The sequence below is a fragment of the Populus trichocarpa genome, chromosome 1 (genome assembly GCF_000002775.5).
Source record: "Populus trichocarpa isolate Nisqually-1 chromosome 1, P.trichocarpa_v4.1, whole genome shotgun sequence".
NCBI classification, from domain to species: domain Eukaryota; kingdom Viridiplantae; phylum Streptophyta; class Magnoliopsida; order Malpighiales; family Salicaceae; genus Populus; species Populus trichocarpa.
The window spans coordinates 5,197,016-5,208,893 of NC_037285.2; the positions used below are offsets into that span (position 1 = coordinate 5,197,016).

Genomic DNA, 11,878 nt, shown 5'->3' on the forward strand with positions numbered 1-11,878 from the left:
TATCAAGGCAACGATCCCTATTAAAATCTGTGAAACGATGTTCGATAAGATCATTGAATTAGAGAAGAAAAATAGTACATTAATCCTTAATCAAAGATATTAGGACATGTATATCGGGATTTGCTAGATTTGGTTTCAGAGTTTTCATGTTCGAAGGAATAAAACAATGCAGGGGCGCTCTGGAGGGGACAGAATACCCTTGAAATGGGCAGATGAGGAGGAGGAAACAAGGGCAGGAGGCTCGTTGAGTTTTTTTACTTGGCCTCTCTTTATTAGAAATAACTATCATTGTTGACTAGCCAGCAAAACAATTGCAATCTGGGCTCTCTAGAGCATCCTCGAGTTTAAAGATGAAGGATTAGAGCCAGATTTCTTGATAAAAATGATCGGGAAAAACAATTGGAAAGAAAAATAGTTATAAACAAAACAAACCATGCTTAAAGCTGTAGAATAATAAATGATAAATTGTGGATCCCGAAAATAATAAATACATTGGTCAATTGCCTGTTTATTACCATTGCTCGATTGGGAAATACATACTGAAATAGCTGTTCCTTGAACCACATTAAGCTTATTTCAAAACCATCACATAGAGGTCGTTGGGTGAATGCTTGTTACGGGCCTATTTTATATTATTTTGCTTTTTTTTTTTAAGTAAAAATAAATGATAAGTGATTTTTAGTTATTATTCAGAAAAGAAAATATAAGGAAAATATATATAAAAATATATTTGATCGAAAAGATAAAAATATTGATATAAAAATAAATTTATTCCTATGATAATTTTTAAGTGAATTTATGTACTTTTAAAACAAGAGTTATGAAAGACATGTATCTGATATAATATTTTTTATTTTTTTTATTTCTAAAGTATCATTATAAATAATTTTCTAAAATTATTCAACTAAGATATGTAAGGACACAAATAATTTTTATCATAGTTTTAAAACTCAACTCGGCGGTTGATCAAGGGCAAAGCCTAGATCACGGGTCAGGTCGACTCGAGTTGACACGGGTTATAAGAATAAAAGTAATTATTATCATAGTTTTAAGATCCAACTCGAGGGTCGACCCAAGACAAAGCTCGAGGCACGAGTCGAGTTGATCGTTGATCCAAGCCAATATAAGAACAAAAATGGTTGTTATTATAGTTTTAAAAATTGACTCAGTAGGATTTATGGATTTTTCAATGATATAGTCAATAATTTTAAGTGGGATTGTAGTAAATATTTTTTAAAAAACTTTAAATTTTAAGAATAAGAGTGTTTGTTATTATTTTGTGTGATAAATGCTTTAAGAATTAAAACATAAATATTTGGGAAATAGAAAATACGAACCCTTTCTCTAGAGATATTTATAATTCCTAAACTTTATTATTTTGACGAAGTAAAAGTATGGAAGAGTCCTCGTAATAGTAATAATATTAATGAATAATAAAAATCTTTTTATAATCATGAAACTCTTTCGAAACATGAAGACATTGAGTTAAAAAGCCTCACTCATCAGTCATGCTTGGTGCAGACATCCTTAGTTCGTACCCTTTTATTCACATATTGCATATTGAAGTTTCAAAGTAGAACAGGCAACATCTGGTAATAAAAGCTAAAACATGTCTGCCCGTGGTTTGCATCATAATACGCCGTTTGATCGGAAAATTCTTACAAATACTATATTATATTAGCTAGTTCGAACTAGATTAATTACAAAACCTGAATCCAATCCTTGTTTTTACTCAATGTAACGTTAAGAACCTATCGAGTTCCTTACCATGTGCCGAAAGGCAAGAGGAGTGGCCTCGATTAGATGTTAGATGATGACATGATTTTTCAATTTCGCGTCAATGAGTGGTTTGGCATTGACATGGTTTTACTCTGATCAATATCGAGAGCACAAGACATGACGAAATTCACCAGATCCAAGACCCAGATGATCATAATATAAAATGGTCAAGTTGGGAAATTATGGATATATACAACTAAGAATCTGCATTAAAAAAGCAGAGTAAAGCATGATCACATGAGCATGGTGTAAGGTGACCCGTTGTATGTGTTAATGGCCATGCAGGACGGTGACTGAGAGCCAGTTGAGTTGATATCATGTGTATATGGACCGTTTGGGAACGCGGTTCAACCCATGTTTTTTAAAATTTTAATTTTTTTTTGTTTAAAATTAATATTTTTTTAATGTTTTTGAATCATTTAAATATGTTGATATCAAAAATAATTTTTTAAAAATAAAAAATATATTATTTTAATATATTTTTAAAAATAACTATAATCCCACCCTGAACACATAATTAATTAGCTAGGGATGGCTTTCAAATACAGAAGCTGGTAGACCCACGTTGCAGAATCTTGCGTAGCTCACTCTCCATAAAAGTGAACATACTTTAGCATAAAACATCAATAATAATATAGTAATAGCTAAGGTGGCTAGAAGTCTTTTCTTTCCGGCATATCCTTTTCACCAACCCCCCCCCCCCCCCCCCCCCCCCCCCCAAGACAGTGTTAAAAATATATCGGAGGAGTACAGCCAGAAAATTAAATTTTTTTCAATATCAATTTTAAAATTCAAACTTAAAAAGTCAAGAGAGGAAAGAAAGCTCCGGTTAACCCATTAAAATTATAAATTATAAAAAAATTATTTACTAAACTTTTCGTACTAAAATCTCATATAAATTAATGTATAAATAAAACAAATAATGATGAAGTGTGAATCTAATGATTGACCATGTAGACTTATAGGTTAAATAGATGATATTTTTTTTGGCATTTTCTTTGAATCAAGTTATATTTTAAATCTATTTTTTTAATAAAATAACATCATTTTAGAAATTTTTTGAATTGACTCATCAACTCACGAGTCAACATCCATAACCGAGTCCTTGAAGTAAATCAACCTCAAATTAGATATTATAACTATGTTCATACGTTAAGACGAGTTACGATTTAATCATTTGAACTGTGTACTTAGCCTTTTTAGCTATTACCAACTTTAGGCAGTGACCCAAATTCGAGGTAGCTGGCTGGTGCCCAACAAGATGGAAATGGAACTTCAAAATATAAAAAACAAGTTGGGCCAGGGTCCACTAAAGGATGGCCGATAGGATAAGGGGTAGGGGAGGTGGCCCAGGCCCAATAAACACCTATAAACAAGTTATTTTTACCCTTGATATGCAATACCATCAAACTTACAATATTAAGAATAAATAGAGATCATTATTTTTAATTTTATTTATAATAAATGTTATTTTCTAATTAAATTAAAATGATAATTTCTCTACTCACCAAAATTATATTTAAAAATAATTTGTAATTGTCATAAGAAACATAATTCATTGCTAAAAAGATTTCATCTAAATATATTTAATGATTAAATTAATTATATATCAAATAAAATATCTGTGCCCGTACAGAGTTTAAATCTAATATAGCTGGAAACATAGTTTTGAAACCCGACCCGGTAGTCGACCCGGTCTAATGATTGGGTCACGGGTCAGATGGGTTGACCAGGGTCAATCCAAAAAAAATTACAATGTTCGTGTTTGGTCGCTGTCATGTATTACACGAAAAGACCTAAAGCTAAAATCCATCATCCACTCTTGCATAGTCTTATCTTTATATGTCACTCTCCCAAATAAATCCAGCAGAGCCCCTATCCTAGCTGGAATTCAACAATCCACCATTCCCTCACCACAACAACTGCAAACCTGGTCAATAGCAGCAGTTCCCACAATAACCACGTAGCAGCTCCACCACCACCACTCTACATTCTCTACCGATTACAGTCCTTTTATCACCAAATCACAACATCTATTGCCCTTCTCACGCTACCCAAATCCTCTCCCCATAATAGCATTTACAAGCAATCCACAAAAAAACCCGAGCGGCCAGCCACCACTTTAAATCGATAGTCTCTCCACCATGGCCCTTCTCCTCCACCTCTCAGCTTTTTTACACACCCCGGTTCAGGGTATGGGTTCTTTCTCTATTAATAAAGTCCCGGTGTGAACTCCCCTACTGATCTGACTCCAGTAGATTCTCGAGAAGCCAATTCTCTCTCTCGATCTACTTTACCGACAAGAGTTCTGAATGAATGAGCAACGAGTTTGATTCTAGCTATTCAAAGTCAAAGCAAAGGAAATAGAATATTCTATAGCTATATCCTCAACAGTCTCTCGCTCCCCTCCCCTCTAATCTATTCTTATAAAGGCTGGAGAGAATTGTAATTGAGTTATAAAGTAAATGAAAAAAACAAACAGCACGGCCATTGAGCTATAAAGTAAAAAGCAGCACATCTGCTTGAATCTATAAAAAACAAAAAAAAAGGTGGCAGGGTCTCAGGCGGGTTTACTCGGGTCGACCGGGTTTCGCCGGGTCAACTTCCCGACGAGTTTTTACTTAGACCCGGACCGGTCCCAGGCCCGGGTCGGTCGGGTCCCGGGTCGACCCGCCGGGCCGATCCGGGTTTCAAAACACTGGCTGGAAATGAAAGGCAGAAGCTTAATCACAAATATATAATTTTTCATGCCTTTTGCTTTTATATTTTTCTAGTTATGGTGAAAATTAAATTAATTAAAATCAATATTTTAGATATGAATATAAGAATAGAAATTGAAATTACTGAATATTTAAAAAGATAGTAGTGAAAACAAAATAATTTGCTTTTTTTTGTTTTTTCCCCTTGTGCACCTCTTTTTTTTAAAGCCCTCTCATCAAGAGAGAATTGCCATCCAGATGGAGAGAAAAAGATACTATTCTAAAAATAACTCAAATAATTTTTTGAGTTACTTTAATGCCTTGCAATTGGAATAAGACATGATGACACGAATCATCACACGTACCCATTACAAGCAAAGGCTGGATTACATCTTGGTCCTCAAAGTCTATTCTTGTGTGATAAGGTCCTACCAACCAAAAAGAAATGCCTTCTTTTACTACCCTCTTGCCCTTAAAGTCTTGCTATTTTTACCAAAGTTTAAAAATGTGAAGATATTGACTTTTGCATTAATGAACCTAAAAGTTATTCATGCGAAGATTATAAGGTATGCAAAACAATATAGTACAATTTTTGTAGACGATGTGAGTAAATTAATGAATTATAGAGGACAATAGATGAGCCACTCGATAAAACTACAAGAGTTAGATCATCCAATCCAAATATCCAAGAAAATAAAGTGTGTGTGTTTATATATGAGATTATTATTTCAACTAGATAACTTCACTCGAAATTTTTAAAAATATTTTATCTATATAATATATTGATATTATATAGATAATACATTTATATTTGTCGATATTATAAAAAAAAATGGAAATGTTAGACAGACCATCAATAAAAAGAAGCTAGAATTTTTGTCAATTAACATGAAAACTAAATGAAGCTAAAGCAAGTTAATACCTATGAAGAATTATTGATGGGAGTGGTAACATTTTTATTGACTATTTTGAAAGTTTAATTATAAACATAAGAGATTATATTAAATAATATAAAAACATCCATTAGACTCGAAAAGAATATTAATATATGATAGTTGATTATAGTTGATCAAGAATCGTAAAATAATTAGATGATTAAACAATTGCATCTATTTGTTTAGTTTATAATTATATAAACATTAAAAAAATAATCTTTATAAAAAACTAGCATGCATATTAATTAAATATATAAACTTGTAAAAGATATAAGAAAAAAACAATCATAATATATAAACTAAACAAGTATTAAAATTACACTTGAATAAAACTAATTTAAAATATTTAATTGTTGAGGTCCTAAGAGAGTATCCAATCTAATTTTTTTTTCTTTCAAATTGAGAAAACAATAAATCCAATGTATTTCTTTCGTAACAATACAAGGACATTTGGAAGTTACAATATTTATAGACTTGAAAAACTTTTATTTTACAAACCCACACCAATTTTTATAGGAGCATTAACTTATTTTGAATTTTTTAAAAAAATACTACTCCGAGAAAATACTCATCAAAACCCCCTCAATAATTGAATTCCCAATAAAAAGGGACAAGTTTAAGGTTTATGTAATCAAATTAACACTAATTAATATAATAAAAAGGAGATTACAATACAACATGTAAAATTAATATGATACATATTTCTGGTTATTATTAATTAAGTGTTGAAGTAATTGTCTAGAAAATCTTTATGTTGTAAATTTTTAGGGTTATTTTATGTGGATGAAAGACATCTATTTTTTTTGTTAACTTCTTCTTGGTTAGACTAAAAATTATTTATATAAAATCTAACTTTTACACCTCTATCCATCGTAAAAATATTTAACCCATTACTATAATACAATGGATGCTGAATTTATTAGTCTCTAAACCTTAATTATCATTTAATTTAAAAACTAAATGACATATTAGCTCCCTTGAGGATATTTTCTAACACAATTATTAAAATATTACAATGTTATATGCTAAAAATTACAAAATTTTTGAATAACACATGCAATATAATAATTTAAATTATTATGAGTTTAACAATTCATTTGCACTTTTATATAAATAAATAAAAAGATGTTAATAAAATAGTATTTTGAGTCAGGATATAGAAAATATTATAATATTTTTTTACTAATATCTCGAGTTAGACCAAATTTCAATTCATAAATTCAAATAACCAAACGTAATGTTTTTATTTCAATAATACACTTGACGAAAAATATAGATTGCAGGGATAAATCTAAGAGAAAATGAAAACGACGGACCACATTAGCAAACTGCAAGGACTGCAGGTACCAAATACATTATCACTAACCGACATAAGTGAAAAAGAGTGGAATATCATTAAATGGACGATTATGCCCTTGGTTTTTTTATGTTGCCCTAGACCCTTCGAGATGAAAGGCCAAGATGTAACATAGGTCGGAATCAACGGCTCACAATCCTCATTCAGCCCTTTATATTTTTCTCTACCAGCCACAAAGCACCTCCTCTCTTTCTCGCTCTCCAGGGTTTCTAGTCCAGGGTTTCTCAATCCTGCGAAAGAAAGAAAGAAGGAAAGAAGCTGTTTCAAAGTTCAAAATGGTGAGTCCATGTGAATCAGGTTTTTAACTCTGCTATGATCTGTTTCGTTCTTCAACTGATCTGTTTTTTTGAATCTTGTTAATGAAAGGTTCTCCAAAACGATATCGATTTGCTTAACCCACCAGCTGAGCTAGAGAAGAGGAAGCACAAGCTCAAGCGTCTTGTTCAGTCTCCAAACTCTTTTTTCATGGTAATTAAAATTATCGTACATTTGCGTTTTTTTTTGCCGTCTGATTATATAGTTAATTTATGATTGTATTTTCTTGTAAAACCTTGCAGGATGTGAAGTGTCAGGGTTGCTTCAACATGTAAGTCCTGTCCTGGCCTTTTTATCTTTCTTGATGATTTTGTTTCTGAATAACAAGATTTAAGCTCTTATCTATTTAGATTGAAATTGGGTTGTGGGTGTTTGCTTAATTAAATTAATATGTTGTGTGCAGAACAACTGTTTTTAGTCACTCGCAAACTGTTGTGGTGTGTGGGAACTGCCAGACAGTGCTGTGCCAACCAACTGGTGGTCGTGCCAAGCTTACAGAGGGGTGCTCTTTTAGGAAGAAGAGCGAGTGAAGATTATGATAATTTACTGTCTTTATATTTTCGTGCCCTGTTTGGTAAATTGTTTTAGAGGTCTTTCTTAGGAATGATGACGATGCATTGAACACCTGGGGTTTTGATTTTGATGTTTAATGTTTGATTGTCTTAGGTTATCAATGACTACATGAGATTTTGGATTTGTTGGATTCAGAAATGATTTGAAGATCAATCTAAGTCTAATATGTAGAATTTGAGTTTTGTTACTGCCTTTTATTATGTTGTAGTTGATTATAGTTTGTGTATGCCTCTTTTGAGGCTCCAGGTTTCCACACTAAGCTGCATTGTGCATTTTAACCTTTTATCCGCTAGTTTGTGGTAGCTAGTTGATGGTATGGTAGTGAATGTAGATATTTAAATAGCCTTTACTATGGTAGTATTATTAGTTTAGCATGTAGTTTTTGGGCAATTTGTTTTGACGAGAGAAATGGGGTTCTTAGCATTCTAGCTCACACACTACTTGATTCTGGAGAATTACTTTTGCGTTTTATGAATGATGATAGTCCAGTCAAGGCACCTAGAAGACACATCTACTATGTCCTGTGCAATGTTCTACCTGTAATAATGTTTCTTGACTTTCCCCAGTTTACATGCCTCTGCATGGCATCTTTTGCATTGTTTATGGATTTCCCATTCTAGGGGATACTTGTTCCCCCAACTGAAGGTTAATGTATGTCTTCCTGGATTTGTGTTTCTTTGTGATATAGCCTGTATTGATTTGAGATTACTAGGTCCTTGCACAGTACTCTGGGTGGTAATTTAGGTCATGAAGAGTTTAGACATGACATGGTCTCTATGTTTCTCGATTAGGGATGGCATCACTGTCATTAGGGAATGAAGGTATCGAACTTTAAAATAGGCTGTTAACCTTGGTTGACATGTGTTATTTGATTTAGGTACAATGTTCGATTGTAAGTGAAATTAGGTTCCATGCCCCTTGGAGAGGACGTGTAGCAGGTATATCTATAAGGTTATGGTTTGCATCTACTGTGAAAACAATCCTACATGGATCCTCCCAACTATTCTTGAATTTAGTTCAGTTTTATTCTGTAATGGATTTATGTTTTTCATCCTGGAAGTAGGAACCATATGGGCATCGATATCGATCTATGTTGAAATCCCATGGAACTTGTTTAGAAAACAAATGCATTCCATCTAGGAGGAAGAGCATTGATCACGATCTGAATAGACAAAAAAATTGTCCTCTCTCAAGGAGTAGAATTATCGTAAATATCTTAGTATTTTGCAGCAGCTTATAGTTTCTTTTATCCATCGAAATGCATGCTGTGTGTGGTACTTAGCAATTGCATTTCTGATACGTAAATTTTTTCTTATTGTCCAAATCAATGTTGTTTTTGCCTGCCGTGGTAGTTTCTGTTTGGTTCAACAAAATGTGATTTCATTAATAACTTCCACAGTTTCTGCTTCCATTTTCTTGTAAGAGCTGCTTGTTTTATCATAGTTCGATGCACTTTGATTTGTATCCATGGTTTTGAACAGCAGCCCTCAGTGAATTTACTTATTTTCTTTTTCAACTTTTTGAGTGTTCCATCCTTCTTTTAAAACAGATGGTATCTCTAGTTTTGCATGTGTGAATGTGTGCTCTGGTTACTTTTATGCTACTGCCATTGTAAAACTATGGTTGTATCCAAACCCAAGTCCTGGCGATGAATCCAACGGCTTTAAGGAAAAAAAAACTCTTTTCCTGATCGGCTTGGGTATACTGTCTCTCAGACTAGCATTTTGCGGACGGATAACCAGAGTTCTGTGCCGTATGCTTAGAAGTGAGGCCTCATCCAAAATAATGGGTACGCTTTGTAGTTTCTGCTTCCACTTAGATGGTATCTTCCTTCATTTCGATGTTAAAGATGTTATTTTCTATATACCGCCATTCATGCATTCAATGAAATTTCTTTTCGATTTGAACTAAGTTGAATGCAAGTGGTATGTTGTGGTATTTAGAAAATAAGTGTAAAATCCAACGCACAAACTCGTGACATTTTGACTTGTCACGCGCGTCTTAATAAACTCAGTTATAATATTTAATTATTATAAAAAAAATTTAAAAATATATTAAAGTGTTTTAACGTTTTTTTTTATAAAAAAAGTGTGTAGGTAATTCGAAATGACAATATGAGACGCAAAAAGCACCCTGACAGTAATCCTTCCATTATCATACCTTAACGTTTAGCCTTTTTGATTTGATGAGCACTTAAAAGAGATCCACACGAGCCTATTCGATTGGTCCTTACAAGTTGTGATTGATTAGATGTGGACAGGGGCACGGACCCCCAGAATTCCCTCGTGTTTGGAATATTTGCACTTCTTTCTCGTCTCATGTGTGGAAAAAGTTGACCCACTATTAACGCTTTGAATGTAACCAGTTATTTAACCCGTTCATATTAATTATTTTTATTTTAAAAAAAACTTAGATGTGTGGAGATACATTTTTATATATAAAAAAACTCTAAATATAAATAAATAAAACTTATATAATCGTCTAATTAAATAAACCGATAATTATTTGTAAATAAATAAAAAAATTATTAACAATAACTAAAACTAAAACTGAAAAAATTGAAAAATAAAAACAGATAAGGATATTTGATTCTACTATATGAAATATTTATTCGATTTTATTTACTGATTTTTTTTTTCAAAATTAAAATTTTATTCAATAAAAAGTTAATAAAAATAAAAACACATGAAACCGATTGAATAAAAAAAATACAAGACTGTACATATTAAAAATATTATTTAAAAATAAAAAGTTTTTATTTTAAAAAATAAAGTTCATCTATATAAAAATAAAAAAATTAGATGAATAATAATAATAGTATTTTTAAAAATTAAATACATACAAATTTATTTTAAAAAAACCTCTATTAAAAAAGGTTAAATAAACAAAATAAAAAATCATAGAAGAGGGATATTAATTAAAACATAAATTAAAAAAATATTTTAAGAAAACACATATTAGAAAAATTAGTTTAAGAAAACACATATTAGAAAAAGGCGCCAAATAAAATAAAAACTAAAATTAGAATAAAAAAAGAAAAAAAGACAGCGATGGTCTAGGAATCACAAGTGCATTTTAAAAAAATTTAAAAAACAAATGCCCTGGTTTTTTTGGTTTACAGGTCTTATTGGATTTAACAAGTTGATTCTACTTTTAATTAGATGATAAAAAGGCAATGATAATAAAAAAAAACAAATTTTTTTATAATTAAAAGGATCATAATAACTTGAAAAGAAACCTTGAAAGTACAAAATTGAATAAAATAAAGACAAAAAAAGGCTAAGGTCAACTCGAGTAACTGTGATAGACATGTAACTTGGGTAATAAGAGGCGAGTCAACTTGGGTTAACCTGCAATACCCTTGGACCAGATCATCAGACTGAGATAACTTGATATAAAAGAAATTAAAAAAAACCATAAAACCAGTATTTTTTTTTAAATAAAATATTGTCGAACAATGAAATCAAGAAAAAACAAAAAATAAAGATGTTGACCTCCATTAACTTTTCAAACTCATGACCCGAGTTATTAGACTGAAAGCATCATAAATGAAAAATAAAGAAATTATAATTACAAAAAAGGATCTAAAACAAAAGATTGTAATTAAAATAATGAGGATGAAAATAAAAATAAAAAATAAATTAGAGGGAAACCAATTTTTTTTATTGGAGGGTTAAATTGAAAAGAAAAATAACTTTAACAAATAAAAAAAATTAAAAGAATAAGGATCAAATTGAAAAAAAAACAATATACCATAAACTTTGATTGAAGAATGAAATTGAAAACCAAAAAAAATTTAACAAAAATCCCAAAGAAAAAAAAAAATAAATAAGGACTGAAATTAAAATATTAAAAATAAAAAAGAACATCACATATTTTTTTTTTGAGGAGAGAGCAAACAAAAAAATGACTATCTATGATAAACTGTCCATTTGCCACCATCACTCGTCACACGAGGAAGAGGACGTGTAGGAGCCTCCAACGACATGATGAAAGGGTATGTTTGGTTACCAAGAGGCGCTGCCAGCACCACCTAAAGGGCACGAGCACCTCTCACTCTCTAATGCGTGGAGGAATATACACCATTACCTTTTTGAATATAAAAATCAATTATTCAATGTAAAAAACAAAAACATCGTTCATGAATCTAAAATCAACCAAAAAAAAAAACTATGTGAAAGGATGAAAACTCCCCTAGATGAATGTCTTTTTTTTTTTTT

At 31.3% G+C, this 11,878-nt stretch overlaps 1 protein-coding gene across 1 annotated transcript; it reads left to right on the forward strand.

The window, feature by feature from the left end:
- Positions 1 to 6,881: 6,881 nt before the first annotated feature.
- Positions 6,882 to 7,840, forward strand: LOC7491442 (40S ribosomal protein S27-2). The gene is made up of 4 exons (XM_002297848.4): positions 6,882 to 7,048; positions 7,137 to 7,238; positions 7,328 to 7,356; positions 7,489 to 7,840. The coding sequence occupies exons 1-4, from the start codon at positions 7,046 to 7,048 to the stop codon at positions 7,613 to 7,615; spliced, it is 261 nt and encodes an 86-aa protein (XP_002297884.1). The 5' UTR covers positions 6,882 to 7,045; the 3' UTR covers positions 7,616 to 7,840.
- Positions 7,841 to 11,878: the final 4,038 nt, after the last annotated feature.

Coding starts and splice junctions, on each gene's coding strand:
- LOC7491442 (XM_002297848.4), top strand. Junction 7,239..7,327: donor CTCCAAACTCTTTTTTCATG/GTAATTAAAATT, acceptor AAAACCTTGCAG/GATGTGAAGTGTCAGGGTTG. Junction 7,357..7,488: donor TGTCAGGGTTGCTTCAACAT/GTAAGTCCTGTC, acceptor TGTTGTGTGCAG/AACAACTGTTTTTAGTCACT.